At 41.9% G+C, this 21,475-nt stretch overlaps 1 protein-coding gene across 1 annotated transcript; it reads right to left on the reverse strand.

Annotated features, from left to right (window-relative positions):
* Window positions 1-10,491: 10,491 nt before the first annotated feature.
* On the reverse strand, window positions 10,492-20,526 carry LOC114175275 (mucin-2-like). The gene is made up of 2 exons (XM_028060057.1): window positions 20,067-20,526; window positions 10,492-11,402 (listed from the first exon to the last, which is right to left on the reverse strand). Exons 1-2 carry the CDS (start codon window positions 20,524-20,526, stop codon window positions 10,492-10,494), a joined length of 1,371 nt encoding a protein of 456 aa, XP_027915858.1.
* Window positions 20,527-21,475: the final 949 nt, after the last annotated feature.

A 21,475-nucleotide genomic window follows, 5' to 3' on the forward strand; every position in this document is an offset into this window, starting at 1 on the left:
GAAAGCTACTTGGTCTCCTTCCCTTTTTGGCCTAGAATCCTCATGGAAATGCATCCACCAATCAATGCCTCTCATTTTGGCCGTGTGGCATTCCTAGCCTAGGAATTAGGGTTTGCTAGTTGATCCCTTTCATGTTTGTGTTTTTGCTAAAGGACCCCTATGGACTTCTATTTAAAGGGGGCTCTTTGTCTTGTAAAAGGGTTGATCACTTTGATGTTATAAACCTTGTGTTTCAACCACTAAATTTTCGTGAGCTTTCCTTCCATGAAGTGAAACTCACCTTTGCCTTATCTTGCTTGCAAGTGGCGACACCATTCACTCATCTCTAGGGTTTGGTTGGCTTAGATCTCCCCTATGAGTGGCATGCTTCCTCCATTGCACCACCTTCTATGCTTTCCATTTTATTTGTTTCTTCTTTCATTTTTGCTCTCTAAGTTTTGTTAAAATCGTGTGCTACTTGAACTTGAATCCAACTCTCTCCTCCCTTTTATGAGCTTGAGAAATGAACCTTCACATCTAGATAGCTTGCTATCTTAATGTCCAGTGGGAATTTTCGAAAAGCTTTCTTAAACAACTTCACCATATTCGTAAATATTAAAGGAAACAAGATAATCCTTCATCATGAATTCAACAAGTTTACTTGTCCGTACAATTTGTTGATTTCATTTGACTTAAGTGAAACAGTCGTTTGAATAACAATTCAACTTATTGAATACTTTCATATCAAAACTATATGCATAAACCATTTTAACCTGTTAAACACCTTTTTAACAGATTAAAAAGGGCACACCCAAAACAAAATGACATCTAACCTATTTCATATGGTCTACGAATATGATATAAACAACAATCTCTATGATCTTTAAGACAATTCTAGATGTAGCAGATCTCTAGCTTGATCATCTATGCATTTTCATCAATTCTTCATCAACCTCTTATGATCACATGAACTTGCTTCATCAAATCCATACACCAAGGTCACTTGTGCTAACATTATGTTTTTAGCTTTATTTTCTTGCTTTTCTTTCCTTTATTTAAGACCTTTATTTTTGCTTTTTGAGTTGAAAAATTGCTTTTGCTTTAAAACTTGTAGCCCACAAACTTTTTAGGTGTCTTAGGGAGTCTTTGATTCTCAATCCCATCTCTTAACTTGAACATCTAAACCATATTTGAATCATTTTTAGTTGTTAATGACTTAAAGGTTCTAAGTGCCTTCTAACTTTACCATTAGGTTGTATAGTTAGTTTAATTTGCTTCCTATATTTGCTTTATGTATCTAATAGCGTAGTGTATGTTCACTTGTGTATCAAACCTAATTCCATTTGAGAAGTTTGGTGCAAAAGAGTTTGACGTAAACTTTGGCTAGGAAAGGTTTGGTTATTAAGTAATCCTTTGTCATTCATGTAAGACTCAAGAAATTTAAATAATTAAATAAATAATTATTTAATAAATGTGGGTAGTGGGAATATTTATGATATTTAATACTTGGATGAATGATGTGAAAAAAGTACTAGCTCAGGTGGTTGAGAGTACTTGATTATGTTGAGAGGACTTGAGTTTGAGTCTTGAGTATGCCAATTGTTTGTTAATTTAATTGTTTTATTGTTTTACGTGCATGCTTGAGACTAGAGTAGTAAGATAAAAGAAACTTTCTCTAAATCACATAGAGACCTTGACCTAGCTTTCCTAGCAACACCAGCAACACTCAATCTCCTAAGAACCCTCTTAGGAATAGTTATCACTCTACTCACACTAGAGTCCTTTTGATGAATGGTGCAGTAGTCACTCTCAAAGATGACTTTGAGTTCTTTATCACATAATGGACTTATATTAAGAAGATTGTGCTTTAATCCTTCCACAAATAGCACATCCTTGATCTCCAAGGTATTTCCTCCACTAACATCACCAATTCCAAGTATTTTTCCCTTGTTGTTATCTCTATATGTAACGAATCCTTGTTCCTTTCTTTTAAAGTTCTTAAACTTCCTTTTATCTCTAGTCATGTGCCTTGAACAACTACTATCAAGATACCACATTGATTTCCTGGATTTTGTAGTCATCTGTAAAATAAAGAAGCATTTTCTTTAAGTCCCCAACAACTTGTTTAGGTCCTTGGGGTAAGAGAAAAAAATATTTACCTAACAACAGGCACCCAATAATACTTCCCATTTGGAACACCAAAATGTTTAATGTTGCACCTATTTGAAGTATGACCCTTTTTCATGCAATAAAAACAAGTAGCCGCACATGCATTCATAGAGTAAGCAGTTCCTTTTTCTACCTAGACTCTTCAAGTTCTTTTTTTTCTTATTATAATTAGGAGCATACTTGTTTCTATTTGGATTTTTCTTAAGAGCAAGTTTTTCAGAATATTTATTTTCTAATGCATCTTCAAGATGTTTTTCCAAAATACATATATCAAACATGTACCTTTTACAGGAAGCACATTCAACAATTTCCTTTTCAATATTTTCTAAAGTTGACATTTTATTTTTTAGAATTTCTTCTTCTGAAAGAGATTTTTCAAGTTTATTTTGTAACTCTTTAAACTCAGATTTTAATTTCCTATAAGCAGTATCTAATTTACAAGATTTAACAAGCAATTGTTGAAATGCATCATAAAGATCATCATAATCATTTTCATTGCAAGTAGAACTTACCTCGCTGTCAGAGAGATCAACCATTAAGCAAACTTTTGCTTGTTCCTCATCAGAATCATTGGAGCTTGATGTGCTTGAGGCATTATCTTCCCTTGCTATGTATGCCTTTTTCTTAAAAAAAATTTGCCCTTCCTTTCTTCACTTTTCTTTGAATTTAGGCAGTCTGCCTTGACATGTCCAATTTCTCCACATCCATAGCACTTGAAGTTTGAGAATGATCCTTTATTCTCCTTCTTATTGCTCTTGAATTGATTTTTACCTTTGGCCTTCATGATTTTTGTAAATTTCTTAATCATCAGGCTTAAATTGTCTTCATCGTCAGAATCTTCTTCTTTGTGCTTTTGGCCTTTGACGACCTCACTCTTAAAGGCAATATTTTTCTTTCTTCCAATATCTTCTTCTTCATTTAATCTACCTAATTCAAGCTCGTGCTCCCTTAGCTTTCCAAATAGAGCCTCCATTGTCATCGTTGTAGGATTCTGTGACTTTGTTATAGCCATCACCTTTGGCTGCCAAGTCCTGTTCAAAGATTTAAGAATTTTTATGTTTAATTCATCAATATCAAAAATTTTACCTAGACCCGTGAGATGATTGACGATGTGTGTGAATCTTTTCTGCATATCATAGATGGTTTATCCTTGTTGCATACGAAACATTTCGTATCCTTGGATCAACAAGTTCTTGCGTGCCCTTTTTACATCTTCTGTTCCTTCATGAGTCACTCGCAAAATTTTCCACATCTCAGGTGCACTGGTGTAGACTGAAATCATGTAAAACTCATCAAGGGTCAAAGCAGATAAAATAATATTTTTAGCCTTAACATCGTATTGAGCGCATCTATTTTCATCTACAGTCCATTGTGAAAAGGGCTTTGGTTCCTGCACATCATTAACAACATTAACAGGAACAAACAAACCATTTAACACAACATCCCAAATAGCCCTATCAACAGATTCCAAAAATATTTGCATTCTAACTTTCAGAAGGGGTAATTTTCACTAGTAAAACGAAGAGGTATCCCACACCTAGCCAGCCTAGCCGAATAATAACCATAAAACCCGTCTCTGTAACTACCAAGGATGTAAATAATAACAATCACCATACACACGGTAAAGTGAATCAAAGTATCCGGCCCAAGCCGCTAAAGAGCAACATCGACCGAACACACTAAAAGAACAACAACGGCCTAAGCCGCTAAATAGTAACCGGCATAGGCTGTTAACTCTAGGAAACTAAGCAAGGACTTGGCAAATTCAGAACATCAATGGTAAGACTCATAGGGCCCACGATGATCAAACTAAGGGGCCTGGGTTAAGGCCCAAGCCCACTTATGGCCCAAACAAGGGCCCAACCCATGACGTGGCCAAACATAATTAATAATCTATAAATATGCATGGACCCCACGAATTAAAGGTACGCATTCATTACTTTCCTAATCACGAGATTTGACTTTCTAAAAGATTTTGCTGACTTAAGCTTCAGAGTCTTTTCTGCAGGTAACCCCTCTCGGGTCCAAACCGATCACACCGAGATATCCATAGGCGACATGTATCGGCCAGAAGGAAGCCTACTAAGGAGATGGCAGACCAGAGTAAGGTAATGCTTGTGTCTGACATATCTTATTTGTTCTCTGCAGGAACAATTGGCGCCCACCGTGGGGCACGAGATAATACCTTACAAACCAACCCGTTTTTTCTGAAGATGGTTTCTACCCGCAGTAGAGCAGGAGTTAACAAACAGGCTGAAGCAGGTCTCGCTGGACCTGCTAACATCACCCCGGATTTGGCCGCCATCCTAGATGGTCAAGCCAAGATGCAACAAGAATTGGCTGATTTGAAGAAGCGCAGTGCTGATGAGATGGAGGCACTACAACAGGAGAACTCTCGCCTAAGGCGAAAGATTGAGGCTGATCCCACTCAAAAGGGAAAGGCTAAGGAAACATCCGATGCCGTAGGGTCCCCAGCTTTCCAGGCCACTAAAGAAGAAAGTGAGTACAATCCTACGTCGCACACCTTCACCACCACCCAACAAACTCCCATCCTCTCAACCCATCATACTCACTTCCATTCCACCTTCCCAGGAAATACTACGGCTCCTACCCCCGCCGCTACTCTGCCTACCACCCACATCCCGCCCTACAACATGCCCACCACTCTACACACTACTCATATCCCACCCTATAACAACCCTCACACCCTCCCTACTACTCATATCCCCCCTCACAACTTCACGTCCACTTTTCCCACCCTCGTTCACCATCCCATCCCTCCCCACCCGCTCCCATCTGCCCAACCTAGGCGCCGTCATCCTTTTACCAATTTCATTGCCAACACTCCCCTCCCTACCCAGTGGGAACCTTTCACACTGGAACGTTACACCGGTGAGACTGACCCAGACGAACACCTCAAGGTCTACATCACCCACGTCACCCTCTACACTGCCCATGATGCTGTTTTTTGCAAGGCCTTTCCTACCACCCTGAAAGGCCTTACCCTCGAATGGTTCACCACCCTCCCGCCTTACTCCATTGACTGCTTCGACACCCTCTCCCACATGTTTACCACTCACTTCGTTGGCAGCCGCCCGCACCAAACTACAACAATCTCACTTCTCGGCGTCAAACATGAACAAGACGAGACACTCCGGGCTTTCATTGATCGATTCAATAAGGCTGCCCTTCGCACACCACACCTAAACCAAGAGATGATAATTCAGTGCATGGCCCTCACTCTTAAACCCGACCCCTTCACCAACAACGTCTTCCTTCACCCACCCGCCTCCATGCATGAGTTGAAACTACTAGCTGCCGACTACGTCCGCATGGAGGAAATGCAAACTCTCCATACAAAATTCTGCAATGACTACACACCCTCTATAGCAACCCCCTCTCCACAACCTTCCCGTCTCGATCCGAGACCCCGAGAACCCAGCTTCACCAGATACGCCCCCTAAATGTCCCTAGATCCCGTCTCCTTGACGAGGCCTTACAGGCCGACCTCATCCCACCGCCAGGCAAGACGACCACTTCTCCCAACACGGACATGACTAAATACTGCCGCTACCACTGAAACCACAGCCACACAACAGAGGAATGTAAAACACTCCAGGATAAAATTGAAGAATTGGTACGTGCTGGCCATTTCTGCCGCTTTGTCCGTAGAGACGACCACCCTCCCCAATCCAATCACCCTCCTCGTTCTGACCATCGACGTCCTCCCCGCGACTCTCGCCACGAAAAACGCCCAAGCCAACCCGCAAACCATGACCCCCAACCGGCTCGCACCGACGTCACCCCTACCGACCCTCCCCTACGCAACACTATTAACACCATCTCTGGTGGTTTCGCTAGTGGAGGATCCACCTCATCCGCTAGGAAGTGACACCTCCGCCATATCTAATCTATCAACCACATCACCCATTCTCATCACAGACGTCGCATGCCCCCCATAACCTTCACGGACGACGATTTTCATGGCCTTGATCACCAGCAAGATGACCCTATGGTCATCACCGTCGAGATAGAAAACTACGCCATCAAGAAAGTCCTCATCGACCAAGGCAGTTCCGTCGACATCCTCTATTGGGCCACATACCAGAAACTCCAACTCCCTAACACCACCATGGTCCCATACGATGAGTTGATATATGGATTCTCTGGAGAAAAGGTTTCCATACCGTTTTTCGCGATGGCGCCCAAACAAAGACAATTCCTATCCGATTCCTTGTCGTCGACGCGCCCACGTCTTATAATGTCCTCCTCGGTCGACCTTCACTCAACACTCTTGGCGCTGTCATCTCCACACCTCATCTGGCCATGAAATTCCCATCCCCATCTGGCGACATCCTCACCAATCATGGCGATCAACGCCTCGCACGCGAATGCTACATTACCAGCCTACGTCCACAGCTTCCCATCCTTCAAACCAATTATATTGAGCGACCACCCGGTTCTGAAATAGCCTTATATGGTGATGATCTAGACCCTAGAGTGGGTCGGGATGTCCGCCTCGAACTGGTAGAGGAAACCATCCCTTTGGAACTCCCTAATGGCTGCACCATCAAACTCGACACTAGGTTACAACCTGAGCAACGCGACATCCTCACACCCACCCTTATCAGCAACACGAACCTCTTTGCTTGGTCAGCTGCTAACTTACCCGGAGTTGACCCTCATGTTGCATCCCACAAGTTGTCCATTTACAAGGAGGCCCGATATGTCTCCCAGAAAAAATGCAAGCATCGTGAAGAACGACACTTAGCGGCCAAAGTCGAGGCCGACAAGTTGTTCAACGCAGGGTTTATAGAAGAAGCCCACTACACCACTTGGCTCTTTAACATCGTTCTGGTCAAGAAAGCCAATGGCAAGTGGCGGATGTGCGTTGATTACACGAATCTTAACAAAGCCTGTCCTAAGGATGCCTATCCCTTACCCAACATTGACCGACTTGTCGACGGTGCAGCCGATAACAAGGTCCTCAGTTTTCTTGATGCATACTCCGGTTATAACCAAATTCCCATGGCCACATCCGACATGAACAAAACCACCTTCATTACAGACGACGCCAACTACTTCTACAAGGTCATGCCATTCGGTCTCAAAAACGCAAGGGCAACCTACCAACGATTGATGGACAAAGTCTTCAATCATTTAATGGGCAAATGTGTCGAAGTATACGTCGATGAAATGTTTGTCAAATCCCCAAGCCATCACCAACACGCTCAGGACCTATCCGTAGTCTTTTTCGCATGAAGACAGTACAACCTCCGCCTCAACCCCGACAAGTGCGTTTTTGGCGTCGACCGCGGTAAATTCCTCGAGTTCATGCTAACTCAACACGGCATAGAGGCTAACCCCGAAAAGTGCAAAGCAATCATTGAAATGCGAAGTCCCAGTAGTATCAATGAAGTACAACGCCTCATAGACCGACTAAGCGCCATCTCCCGCTTCCTTCCCAAGTTAGTCGAATAAACCCAACCCATCATTCAACTGCTCAAAAAATCGGCCAAGTTCACGTGGAATGACGATTGTGAACAAGTATTTCAGAAGCTAAAAACCACCCTCACCTCACCACCCATCCTCCATAAGCCGAACACTCATCAACCCCTACTGGTCGACATCACTGCCACAAATCACACCGTAAGCGCCGCGCTGGTTCAAGATGTCGACGAAACCCAACACCCTGTTTACTTCGTCAGTAGAACCCTGCAAGATCCCGAAACCAGGTACTAGATGGTGGAAAAATTAGCCCTATCCCTGGTACACGCAGCGCGACGCCTACGCACATATTTCCAAAATCATAACATTATCGTCAAAACCGACTACCCGATCCAGAAGATATTGCAGAAACCAGACCTTGTGAATTATCCGAATTCAACATCCGCTACGAACCTCACAGCCCCATCAAAGCTCAATGCCTCCTAGACTTTGTCAACGATCTCCAACGAACCCCTGAAGAGGACCAATGGACGCTTTATGTTGATGGTTCGTCAAACCCAAAAGGGGTAGGTGCCGACATCGTACTAGAAGGCCCCAGTGATATCCTCATCGAAAAATCCCTCCACTTCGCCTTCAAGACGTCTAACAACCAAGCCGAATACGAAGCTATCCTCGCCGGCTTATCCCTGGCCCGCGAAGTTGGTGTCAAATCACTAACGTGCAAAACCGATTCCAAGCTTACCGCAGGCCATCTAAATGACGAATTCCAGATCAAAGACCCTACCCTCCTACAATACTATCACCTGGTCCAAAAAGTCGTCCAGTCTGCCTTTGAACAAGTTCGCATCGAACACATCCCTAGATCCGAAAACGCCAGAGCCGACATATTATCCAAACTAGCCAGCACCAAGCTAAAAAGCCGCCACCGATCATTATTGCAGCAAACGCTATCCGCTCCTTCCATCACACAGACTTGCCATACCCTAACCCCACACCAAGCCGACAATTGGAGAACTCCCTACATCCAATACCTTCAAACCGGTAACCCCCCACCTAACGCTTATAGGAGTTGGATGGCTAAAGCTGTCAGGTATACGATGATAGGCGAGGACCTATACAAACGAGGATATGGTCAACCACTTCTTAAATGCGTTACTGCAGAACAAGCTCAATACATTATCAAAGAGTTACATGAAGGCATATGCGGCTACCATTCCGGCGCACGCACCATGACCACCAGAATCCTTCGCACCAGTTACTTCTGACCGACCATGGAGGCAGACTGTCATGACTTTGTCAAAAAATGCATACCATGCCAGAAACATGGCAACCTCATCCACCAAAAACAGGAGTAGCTCCACTCTATACTATCCCCGTGGCCCTTCGCAAAGTAGAGAATGGACATCCTTGGCCCTTTCTCCCCGAGCAAAGGCCAAGTAAAATTCCTGATAGTAGCCGTCGACTACTTCACCAAGTGGATAGAAGCCAAACCATTAGCCACCATTACTGCCCAATAAGTCCAACAGTTCGTCTGGAAGGATATCATATGCCGATATGGCGTCCCACATACAATCATCATCGATAATGGCCCACAGTTTATAGACAAAGAGCTTGCTAAATTCTATACCGGCCTAGGCATCAAACACGTAAGCAGCTCTGTTGAGCACCCACTGATATCACTGTCGTTAGGCGATCAAATTACCACTACTTTAGCAACTTCAGTATTGCCAGTTAGTAGTGAACAAAATAGTTAGGGTTAAGATAACCCTGAGTCGTCTCACAACGAATACGGAATTGATCTCAAATATTTGATTCTTAAAAATGCAATTAAAACTAGCAATTATAAAAATAGGGGGTTTTGATATGCAAAGAAAATGACACGAAAGATTGTAAACACAGTAATAGTAAATAGGTCAATTCCACTGCTTTTTCTAAATAAGATTCTTCATTGGTTATCTAGAGATTATTGTTAAATTAATTATTGTTGTTGATTTACAAATAAATCAATGTAAAGACTCAATTCATTTGTTGGCATCCTCACTTTTAATCAAAGTACAGTCTCAATTAAAAGTGAGAATTGTTAGATTGTCCATAGTAAATTTAATCAAAGTACAGTCTCAATTAATTTTACTATGCCTAATCATGTCTATTCCTTTGTTTCTTTACCAAATAGAAAACTTAATTAATCAAAGTAAAGTCTTGACTAATTTTAGTTAAAGTAATTACCTCTAATTAAATTAAAGTCTCAATTATTGGCAAAAACTTATTTAATCAAATGAAAGTTTCTAAACAAAATCAAAGTAAAGTCTCAATTTAGTTTAAAAACCTTTTAACTCATATGATTAGCATGCATGTAGATTTAAAATCATTATTTTCTATTCGATTAAGAAGCAAAGGACATAGATAAACAAAAACCACAACAATAATCAAAATAACAAAACATATAAATTCATCTAACCTCAGAATCCATTTAAGAAATTACAGTGGAATCAACCCTAAAAGCTTAGTCCTCCATGGCTTTGATGGAATACATGATGATATGAAGGAAAGAAAATAAAAGAAAGAATGAGAGATGTGGTGGAGATGGTATCTGCCAAAACCAGAGAGTTCTAAGTGTCTAAGCTGTAAGTTGTAAAATGTCAGTTCCCCCGCTTCTGCTCCCTTAAGTCTCTTTATATAGGCTTCCACTGGACTTTGGGCTTTATCTGTCAGTTGCTAAAATCTTTTATTTTTATTTAATTAATTAGCAACTTAATTTCTGTCCAATTTCCAATTCTGCCCCTCTTATTTAAGCATTTTTACAAAATTGCCCAGAGTTTGACCAGTTTGACCAGAGTTTGACTAGTTGACTGCCTATCAGACGCTGACACGTGGCGCAGAGTACACTTTCCAGAATTAGGGTTTCACTTTCACACTCTCCTCCCTCCCTCGTGACGGCAATGGCGGCACGCTTCTTCTTCTTCTCCGGCGACGCTGCTCCGCAGTGCAGGTTCGTGGTGGCGCAAGGTGGAAACGTTCATCTCGTTCGATCTGCGACGGTGGCTGCGGAAATGGAGTGGCGGCACTGGTTCGCGTTGTTGCTGCAGATGCGGAGGCGAGAAGATGGAGGTGTGGTGGTTCTGCAGTGGTGGTGTGCTCGCGGTGGCGTTCTGCGCGAGAAGATGGAGACGGCGCGGTGCTGCAGAACAGGTGGTGAACTGCGCGATCTGGTGGCGCCACGGAGAAGATGATCGTGAGTGGCACCGCTGGATGGTTCGTCTGTGGCTGTGGGAGAAGAACTCGCGGTGGCTCAAGGTGTAGAGATGGTGGTGCGAAGGAGTTGCTCCAACGTGGTGGCTGCGGCAAAGCTCGCGGTGGTTGCAGGCGCTGCTGCTGGCGTGTGAAGGTGGCTGCCATGGCTAAGCGATGAGGACGCGCTGGCGGATGCGCTGCGGAGAAGGTTCGCGCAGATGCAGGTTCGTGGTGGTGGTGTTCTGGTTCGCGGAGCTGCGATGGTTGTCGGAAACGGCGGCGCAAATGGAGGGAGGAAGATGGTGGTGTGCGAAACTGCGGTTGTTGTTGCTGTTCGTAGATCTGCAATGGAGGCGCGCCAGTTTGCTTCGCGGTGGCAGTTTCCATGGCTACTGCGTGAGGAAGAAGTGGCGCGGAGGCGAGAAGATGGTGGTGGCGCGCGGAGGTTGTTGCTATTCTGGTTGTTGCTGCCGCTGGTTTTGCTCCTGCGTTTTCCAGCGTGAAGGTGGTGACGTGACGGAACAGTGGCGGCACTGCTGCAGCGGCGTGGTGGTCGGCGAGGTTGGCGGCAGCGGCTGCCGTGGAGGGTGGAAGGAGAGGAGAAAATTAGGGTTAGGGTTTTGGAAGATGAAGATGATGACGTGGCAGAATCTGATTGGTTAATTTGGTGAGGGTAGGATTATGACACGTGGCTTGTTCTGGTTGGCTAATTTTAAGAGGTGGGGATTGCCACATGGCATAATCTGGTTGAGTGGAGTTTAAGTGGTAGGAGGGGTGCAACTTAGTGAAAACTGGGGGTGCAGAACAGGTTTTTGTGGTCCACTTGAGGGAGGAGTGTGCAAATAAAATATGGGGGTGCATTTAGCTCCTGATTTATTCTTTTTCAGAATTTCTTGATTTTGGACTTATTTTGTAACTTTGAATACTTCAAAATCACACTATTAATTGACCAAAAATAAATTCCAGCTGCATTAACAAACGTTAGAATATCCAATAATATTTTATGCAACTAAAATCAATTTTTACGCCACTTTTACCAAACTTACTCAATAAATCCAATAATCACAAATCCTAATTAAATCAATCTTTAAGCACAGAAAATTCAATTAAATCCCCAAATTTAAATATTAAATGAGGGCAAAAATTTGAACTCATCACACACCCACACTTATCCTTTTGCACTCCTGGGCAAAATTGAATAATTTCAAAACTTTTTTCTGAGGTCTTTTATTCCATATTTTCAGTGGATTAAAGAAATGAATACCAATGGAAACAGATCAAACTTCTAGAAATCATGTTGTCATGCACAAACAAATGGATAATATTCTGTTTTTCACACATGAGTTAATCTTTTGAGTTTACAAGATAATCAAATATGAAAGAGAAACACTCAAGTCAAATGTATATTTTCTCACCAAGATTCGCTCAAGTGTTTTGGCTTGTGTTTTCACTCAAAATACCCATGCAAGTAAACACTCTCAATGCTTAGCAAGACTCTAATATTCACAGCTTTCAGAAAACATGCATTCAAAAATCATGAGGACTTTTCACAGGTTTTAATGAGGCCAAGGCAAAGGTAGGAAAAACTTCAGGATTTGTGTGTTTTTGAAATAGTAGGGAAGAAAGAGTTATGGAGCATAGTTTCAAAAACAATCCTTACTTCTCTCCTTTTTTTTTCTTTTATCCTTTGTTGCTCTTTTTTTTTCAGACAACAATCATTTTCATTTCAACACTCTGTCATCAACAATTATTTTCCTTTTTGCCATTTTTACAACTTTGTGGGGGAAATACTGACCCCCACTTTATTCCTCAACCAATCTCAACATAATCCACTAGCTCCTTCTTTCTCCCTAATGACAAACATGGTCTTTTTCTTTTTAAGGTTTAACAATATGCTCAAAACAAGAAAAAGAGGTTTAAGCTCAAGGGGCTACCAATGGATCAATGTCATGGTTAGCTTATTTGGCCAAGTAGCTAAAAACAAGAAATGCCTCAGTCATATCAAATCATGCATGTTCACCTAAGATGCAAAACAACAGAATCAAGCTAAACATTTGAGTACCAACAAGACATGAGCAAATCACACAAGAAAAATAGGAATGACACATGGCAGTTCATCCTTACAATAAAGCTCAAAACTCACAAGGTTAAAAACTCTTTCACAAAAGATTTATTCCAGAAACTCTCAAATCAACTCAATCGGTAAATCACAGAAAGAATCCATTCATAGCACATGACTCTTATTTTCCCAGAATTATGACCGTTCCAATTAGTAAATCAAATCCCAAAATCCAATGTCAATATGTTTTATTCAAAACATAAACTTTTTTTTTAATAAAAACAAACAGAAAACAAAATTAGAAAAGGAAAAAACAAAACAAATAGAAAACAAAAACAGAGGGGGAAAATCTCCCCACACCCCCACACTTTATCCATGCATTGTCCTCAATGTATTCAATATGTATAAAATGCAAAGAAAAAGTATGAAGTGTACTTACCTCCTCAAGGTGGAAGGTATGAGGGAGAAGTCAAGTTCATCCCATCCATCGTCTTATTCAGCATATCTTGATTTTCATTGAATATCCGAAGACGATGCCTATTAACTTTAAAAGTTCTTGCTGAAGATTCTTCCTTGATCTCCACTGCTCCATAAGGGAAGACTTCTGTAACAATGTATGGTCCTTCCCAAGTAGAACGCAACTTACCACTCATGTGACCCAGCTTGGATTTGTATAGTAACCCCTTCTGGCCTACCTTGAAATCCTTTCTAGCCACAAGCTTTTGGTCATGGAACTTCTTGGTTTTCTCTTTGTAGAACTTTGAATTTTCATAGGCTGCTAGCCTAATCTCCTCTAGTTCTTGCAACTGAAGCTTTCGCTCATTTCCTGCTTCTTCTAAATCCAAGTTGCATGCTTTCACGGCCCAATAGGCCCGATGTTCAATCTCCACAGGTAGATGACAAGCCTTTCCAAAAACCACCCTGAAAGGTGACATACCTATAGCTGTTTTGTAGGCTGTCCTGTGTGCCCAAAGTGCATCATCCAATCTTGTTGCCCAATCCTTTCGACTAGGCTTCACTACTTTCTCTAGTATCTTTTTAATCTCTCTGTTAGAGATCTCTGCTTGCCCATTGGTTTGGGGTTGATATGGTGTAGCAATGCGATGTGTCACCCCATACTTCTTCAACATGTTCTCAAGTAGCCTATTACAGAAATGAGTCCCCTGGTCACTGATAATGGCTCGTGGTATCCCAAATCTGCAGAAAATGTTAGACCTGACAAAACTCATAACAACTCGAGAATCATTAGTCCTTGTAGCTATGGCTTCCACCCATTTGGAGACATAGTCTACAGCAAGCAAAATATAAGAAAACCCAAAAGAAGGAGGAAAAGGACCCATAAAATCAATACCCCAAATATCAAATACCTCACAATATAGCATGGGTTGTTGAGGCATTTCATCCCTTCTTGTAATGGATCTGGCTGCCCTTTGGCACTGCTCATAATTTTCATATACCCTCTGTGCATCTTTAAAAATGGTAGGCCAATATAATCCACAATCCAACACCTTCCTACCTGTTCTTTGTGTGCCATAATGTCCACCAAAAGGAGACGAATGGCAGAACTCAAGCACATGAGGTATCTCGATATCTGGAACACACCTCCTTATGACTTGGTCACTACCAATGCGCCATAAGATTGGATCTTCCCAGATATAGTACTTTGCCTCACTTTTTAGCTTGATTCTTTCATATTTGGAGAAGGAAGGAGGAATAGCAGAAACAACCAAATAATTAACAATGTCAGCAAACCAAGGTTCAGGAAACATACCTTTCACAGCAGTCAATGCTAGGAGGACTTCATCAGGAAAGTCATCCTTAATAGGAATGTTATCTTCTCCATTTTCAATCCTGCTAAGATGATCGACTACCAAGTTATGTGCTCCACTTCTGTCTAGAATCTCAATATCAAACTCTTGGAGCAGTAGCATCCATCTGATCAACCTTGGTTTCGAATCTGCTTTCTTCAGAAGGAATTTTAATGCTGCATGATCAGTATAAACAATTACCTTGGAACCAAGTATATACGGTCTGAATTTGTCCAAGGCAAACACAACGGCCAATAATTCCTTCTCAGTCGTGGTGTAGTTGGCCTGCGCTGTATCCAATGTTCTGGAAGCATAATATATCACATGTGATAGCTTCCCATCTTTTTGTGCAAGCACCGCTCCTACTGCAAAGTTTGATGCATCACACATCAACTCGAATGGTAATGTCCAGTCAGGTGGCTGGATGATAGGAGTGGTGGTAAGCGCCTTTTTCAATGTATCAAATGCATCTTTGCACCTCTCTCCAAAGTCAAATACTATATCCTTTTGCAACAAGTTGGAGAGAGGGTTGGCTATCTTGCTGAAGTCCTTGATAAACCTCCTGTAAAATCCTGCATGTCCAAGAAAAGATCGAACCTCTTTCACAGAAGAGGGGTAAGGCAATTGTGAAATAATATCAATTTTAGCAGGATCTACAGATATACCATTCTTGGAAACAACGTGACCTAAAACTATACCTTGTTCCACCATAAAATGACATTTTTCAAAATTTAGAACAAGGTTAGTTTCTTCACATCTCTCCAAGACTCTAGCAAGATTAAACAAGCAGTGATCAAAAGATGAACCATATACACTAAAATCATCCATAAAAACCTCAATACAATGCTCCAACAAATCTGTAAAAATACTCATCATACATCGCTGAAATGTTCCAGGAGCATTGCAAAGGCCAAATGGCATTTTTCTATAAGCATATGTACCGAATGGACAAGTAAAAGTAGTCTTATGTTGATCCTCTGGGGCAATACAAATCTGAAAATACCCAGAGAATCAATCAAGAAAACAGTAATGAGACTTACCTGCCAATCGATCTAACATCTGGTCCATGAATGGTAAAGGGAAGTGGTCCTTCCTGGTGGCCTGGTTTAGTCTTCTATAATCAATACAGACCCTCCAGCTATTCTGAATACGAGTAGGAATCAACTCGTTCTTCTCATTCTTGACCACGGTGATCCTAGATTTCTTGGGGACCACATGTACAGGACTCACCCAAGTGCTGTCAGAAATAGGATATATAATACCTGCTTGTAGCAACTTGGTGACTTCTTTCTTCACAACCTCCATCAGCTGAGGATTCAGTCTCCTCTGAGGTTGCCTCACTGGCTTAGCATCCTCCTCCAAGAGTATTCTGTGCATGCAGAAAGAAGGACTAATACCAGGAATATCTGCCAAAGTCCAGCCTATTGCTTGCTTGTGATCTTTGATAACCTGCAATAGCTTTTGTTCCTGCTCGTCAGTAAGCAAGACAGATATAATAACAGGGAGTTTCCCATCCCTCTCAAGATAAACATATTTCAAATGAGATGGTAAAGGTTTCAACTCCAAAATGGGTGGCTGTTCCACAGATGGCAACATTTTACTGCCTAAGGTAATTTCAGCCACCTCAGCATCACACTTGGACGCCACAGAGGTATCAAATAGTGACACCGCGTCCTCAACATCACCTGTTTTATAATTTTCTCTTTCGTCTAAAATTGAGCCCGAAATATTCGAAAGAGAAAAATCCAAAGAAGAAGAAAAACCAGATAAAACGTCCAAAAGTCCAAAAGCATAATTGTTCACTACATTACTCAATAAATCAATACAAAACAAAGAATGGTCTTCAATTGGGTGCTTCATGGCTTCTAGCACATTGAACTGCACCTTCTCATCTCCTATCTCCATAGTCAAGGATCCTGCATGCACATCTATCTTGGTACGTGCTGTCATCATGAATGGTCTTCCCAAGATGATTGTGGTTGAACTCATTCCTTCATCATCCTTCATGTCCAAGATATAGAAATCTGCAGGAAAAATTAACTTGTCCACACGGACAAGCACATCTTCTAGCACACCTGCAGGGTTAACTATGCTACGGTTGGCCAATTGAATGACCACACCAGTAGACTTAAGAGGTCCAAGATGAAGTGAAGTAAAAACAGATAAAGGCATTACATTAATGGAAGCTCCTAAATCTAACATAGCATTGTCAAACTTAGTACTACCTATAATGCAGGGAACATAAAACATACCTGGATCCTTACACTTTTGCGGTATTCTGACTGCAGGCTTCTTAATTAAGCTAGAGACATTTCTTCCCATGTTCACTACCTCTTTGTCCATAATACGCCTTTTATGTGTACATAATTCTTTGAGAAACTTGGCGTATTTAGGAATTTTTCTCACAGCATCCAACAAAGGAATGTTTATCTCCACTTTCTTGAAAGTATTTAGGATTTCTTTGTCTAACTCCTCCATCTTTTTAGTTTTTGGTTTCAAACGGTTTGGATAGGGAGGAGGAGGAGAATAAGGAGAAGGATTTTCAGAGGAAGTATTAGGGGATACCAACCTGGAGTTATCACTGGGTGCAGGCATCTTAGATGTTGCTTGTGTTGCTTCATCTGATCTTCCTCTTTCATCATTAGGTACAACTTCATTGTCCTTATCTTCATCTTCTTGGGCATCCCCAAGACCTTGTATTTGCTTACCCGATCTTAAAGTAATAACACTTACATTTCTCGGGTTGATTACAGTTTGTGCAGGCAAATTGCTCGAGCCTTGTTGAGACTTCATCTGATTTAACTCATTTGCCATTTGTCCAATCTGGTTCTGCAAGTTCTGATTGGTTGCTTCCATTGTCTGTTTCAACTCATTGATTTGTCCCTTCATCATGTCAGCCATCATTTTCATCATTGCCTCCATGTTTGAATCACCAGAGGTTGCAGCTGGTTGTGGTTGTTGCCTCTGTTGAGGTGGAACATAGACTTGTTGGTGTTGAGGCTGTTGATTTCCCCATTTCTGGCTAGGATATTCCTTCCAATCTGGGTTGTACTTGTTGGAGGACAAATCATGGTTGTATTGCTGCCGAGGTGGTCTATTATTGCCATATATGTTTGCAGCATATGCCTGAGGTTGTTCATTGTCTAACGTCCCTGTCTCTTTTAACATAGAACAAGCCTCTGTAGGATGATTAGTAGAAGCACAAATTCCACATAAAGTAGAAGGGATAGGCTTTTTCTGTAAGTCTGTCAAGGTCCTTACCATGGCTGCCAAGTCATCCAACTTCCCTTCTAATTTCTTGTGATCTGCAACATATGAAGCTTCTACTCCATGGGTTCCCTTCAATAGAGTTATAGAATTACTCCTTGTGGAAAATTGTTGATGGTTCGACGCCATAGTTTCAATCAATTGTCTTGCATTTGTTGGCGTTTTGTCCACCAATGACCCTCCACTTGCAACATCTATCATTTGTCTATCCATGATACTCAATCCCTCATAAAAGTACTGAATGAGGAGATGCTCGTTTATTTGGTGATGAGGACAGGAAGCACACAACTTTTTGAATCTCTCCCAATACTCGTGAAGACTTTCTCTTTCTTGTTGCCTTATCCCATAAATATCTTTGCGAATAGCAGCAACTCTAGATGCTGGAAAAAACTTTTCCAGAAATAATCTTTTCAGAGTCTCCCAGGTATTGATGGATCCTGGCGGAAGGCAGTATAACCAATTCTTAGCGGCATCTTGCATTGAGAATGGAAAAGCCTTAAGCTTGATATGTTCCTCTGTCACTGTTGTAGGTCTCATGGATGTACAAACAACATGAAATTCCTTCAAATGATGGTATGGGTCTTCTCCTGCTAATCCATGGAATTTGGGTAAAAGATGGATCAACCCAGACTTAAGCTCGCATTCTCCATCTGGATATTGGATGCACATGTTTTGTGTAATTGCTGCATCCAGTGAAGCCAACTCTCTACTGTTCTTTCTTCCATTCTATCTTCTTGAATTTCTGGTTCAGGTGATGGATCAGAAGATATGTTAATCACCAGAGGTGATTCTAGTGGTACACTTTCAGTGGTAGGTTCAGATGATGATGGTGCTCCTTCAGTAGAACACCTGAGTTCAAGTCTCCTACGTGATTTACGCAAGTTCCTTTCAAGTTTGAATCAAGTTGATAAAATTGACTCGGATTGGCCCGAGTCATGCACTATGCAAGTCCACTTGAAAGTGAAAGTGTTTCCCTGTGTGTTTTTTTTCTTCCTATTCTTGTTTTGGAGAAAGATTTCAAGAAAGAAATGAGTTAAGATGTCGTTGGGTCTACTCCCAGGAAAGAGAGGTGCGTCACAATGGACAACTTAAATACCAAGTCTTTCCTAGACAGAGTTTTCCAACTAGTCTCAAAAAATTTCTTAAAAGAAATTCTTAATCAAAACAAAAATAGAAATTTGCTTGGAATATATTAACAGAAAACTAGATACTACAAAATAACAAACTATATCAAACGTATATGCGTAAAATAAATAAAAAAAATAAAATAAAATAAATAAATAAAACAGAATCAAAATAAAAGAAATACTAACCGTATTCCCCGCAACGGTGCCAAATTTGATATCGCTGTCGTTAGGCGATCAAATTACCACTACTTTAGCAACTTCAGTATTGCCAGTTAGTAGTGAACAAAATAGTTAGGGTTAAGATAACCCTGAGTCGTCTGACAACGAATACGGAATTGATCTCAAATATTTGATTCTTAAAAATGCAATTAAAACTAACAATTATAAAAATAGGGGGTTTTGATATGCAAAGAAAATGACACGGAAGATTGTAAACACAGTAATAGTAAATAGGTCAATTCCACTGCTTTTCTAAATAAGATTCTTCATTGGTTATCTAGAGATTATTGTTAAATTAATTATTGTTGTTGATTTACAATAAATCAATGTAAAGACTCAATTCATTTGTTGGCATCCTCACTTTTAATCAAAGTACAGTCTCAATTAAAAGTGAGAATTGTTAGATTATCCATAGTAAATTCAATCAAAGTACAGTCTCAATTAATTTTACTATGCCTAATCATGTCTATTCCTTTGTTTCTTTACCAAATAGAACTTTATATAGGCTTCCACTGGACTTTGGGCTTATCTGTCAGTTGCTAAAATCTTTTATTTTTATTTAATTAATTAGCAACTTAATTTCTGTCCAATTTCCAATTCTGCCTCTCTTATTTAAGCATTTTTACAAAATTGCCCAGAGTTTGACCAGTTTGACCAGAGTTTGACTAGTTGACTGCCTATCAGACGCTGACACGTGGCGCAGAGTACACTTTCCAGAATTAGGGTTTCACTTTCACACTCTCCTCCCTCCCTCGTGACGGCAATGGCGGCATGCTTCTTCTTCTTCTCCGTGACGCTGATCCGCAGTGCAGGTTCGTGGTGGCGCAAGGTGGAAACGTTCATCTCGTTCGATCTGCGGCGGTGGCTGCGGAAATGGAGTGGCGGCGCTGGTTCGCGTTGTTGCTGTAGATGCGGAGGCGAGAAGATGGAGGTGTGGTGGTTCTGCAGTGGTGGTGTGCTCGCGGTGGCGTTCTGCGCGAGAAGATGGAGACGGCGCGGTGCTGCAGAACAGGTGGTGAACTGCGGGATCTGGTGGCGCCACGGAGAAGATGATCGTGAGTGGCACCGCTGGATGGTTCGTCTGTGGCTGTGGGAGAAGAACTCGCGGTGGCGCAAGGTGCAGAGATGGTGGTGCGAAGGAGCTGCTCCGACGTGGTGGCTGCGGCAAAGCTCGCGGTGGTTGCAGGCGCTGCTGCTGGCGTGTGAAGGTGGCTGCCATGGCTAAGCGATGAGACGCGCTGGCGGATGCGCTGCGGAGAAGGTTCGCGCAGATGCAGGTTCGTGGTGGTGGTGTTCTGGTCGCGGAGCTGCGATGGTTGTCGGAAACGGCGGCGCAAATGGAGGGAGGAAGATGGTGGTGTGCGAAACTGCGGTTGTTGTTGCTGTTCGTAGATCTGCAATGGAGGCGCGCCAGTTGCTTCGCGGTGGCAGTTTCCATGGCTACTGCGTGAGGAAGAAGTGGCGCGGAGGCGAGAAGATGGTGGTGGCGCGCGGAGGTTGTTGCTATTCTGTTGTTGCTGCCGCTGGTTTTGCTCCTGCGTTTTCCCGGCGTGAAGGTGGTGACGTGACGGAACAGTGGCGGCACTGCTGCAGCGGCGTGGTGGCGGCGAGGTTGGCGGCAGCGGCTGCCGTGGAGGGTGAAGGAGAGGAGAAAATTAGGGTTAGGGTTTGGAAGATGAAGATGATGACGTGGCAGAATCTGATTGGTTAATTTGGTGAGGGTAGGATTATGACACGTGGCTTGTTCTGGTTGGCTAATTTTAAGAGGTGGGGATTGCCACATGGCATAATCTGGTTGAGTGGAGTTTAAGTGATAGGAGGGGTGCAACTTAGTGAAAACTAGGGGTGCAGAACAGGTTTTTGTGGTCCACTTGAGGGAGGAGTGTGCAAATAAAATCTGGGGGTGCATTTAGCTCCTGATTTATTCTTTTTCAGAATTTCTTGATTTTGAACTTATTTTGTAACTTTGAATACTTCAAAATCACACTATTAATTGACCAAAAATAAATTCCAGCTGCATTAACAAACGTTAGAATATCCAATAATATTTTATGCAACTAAAATCAGTTTTTACGCCACTTTTACCAAACTTACTCAATAAATCAATAATCACAAATCCTAATTAAATCAATCTTTAAGCACAGAAAATTCAATTTAAATCCCCAAAT

The sequence above is a fragment of the Vigna unguiculata genome, chromosome 3 (genome assembly GCF_004118075.2).
Source record: "Vigna unguiculata cultivar IT97K-499-35 chromosome 3, ASM411807v1, whole genome shotgun sequence".
NCBI lineage: Eukaryota > Viridiplantae > Streptophyta > Magnoliopsida > Fabales > Fabaceae > Vigna > Vigna unguiculata.

Excerpts from the sequence above, each read along its gene's own strand:
- LOC114175275 (XM_028060057.1), bottom strand. The coding sequence starts at position 20,526 with ATGGCAGCCACCTTCACACGCCAGCAGCAGCGCCTGCAACCACCGCGA. Across the intron at positions 11,403-20,066 it reads AGAAGCATGCCGCCATTGCC|CCGCTGCCGCCAACCTCGCC; the intron begins GTCACGAGGGAG and ends CCTCCACGGCAG.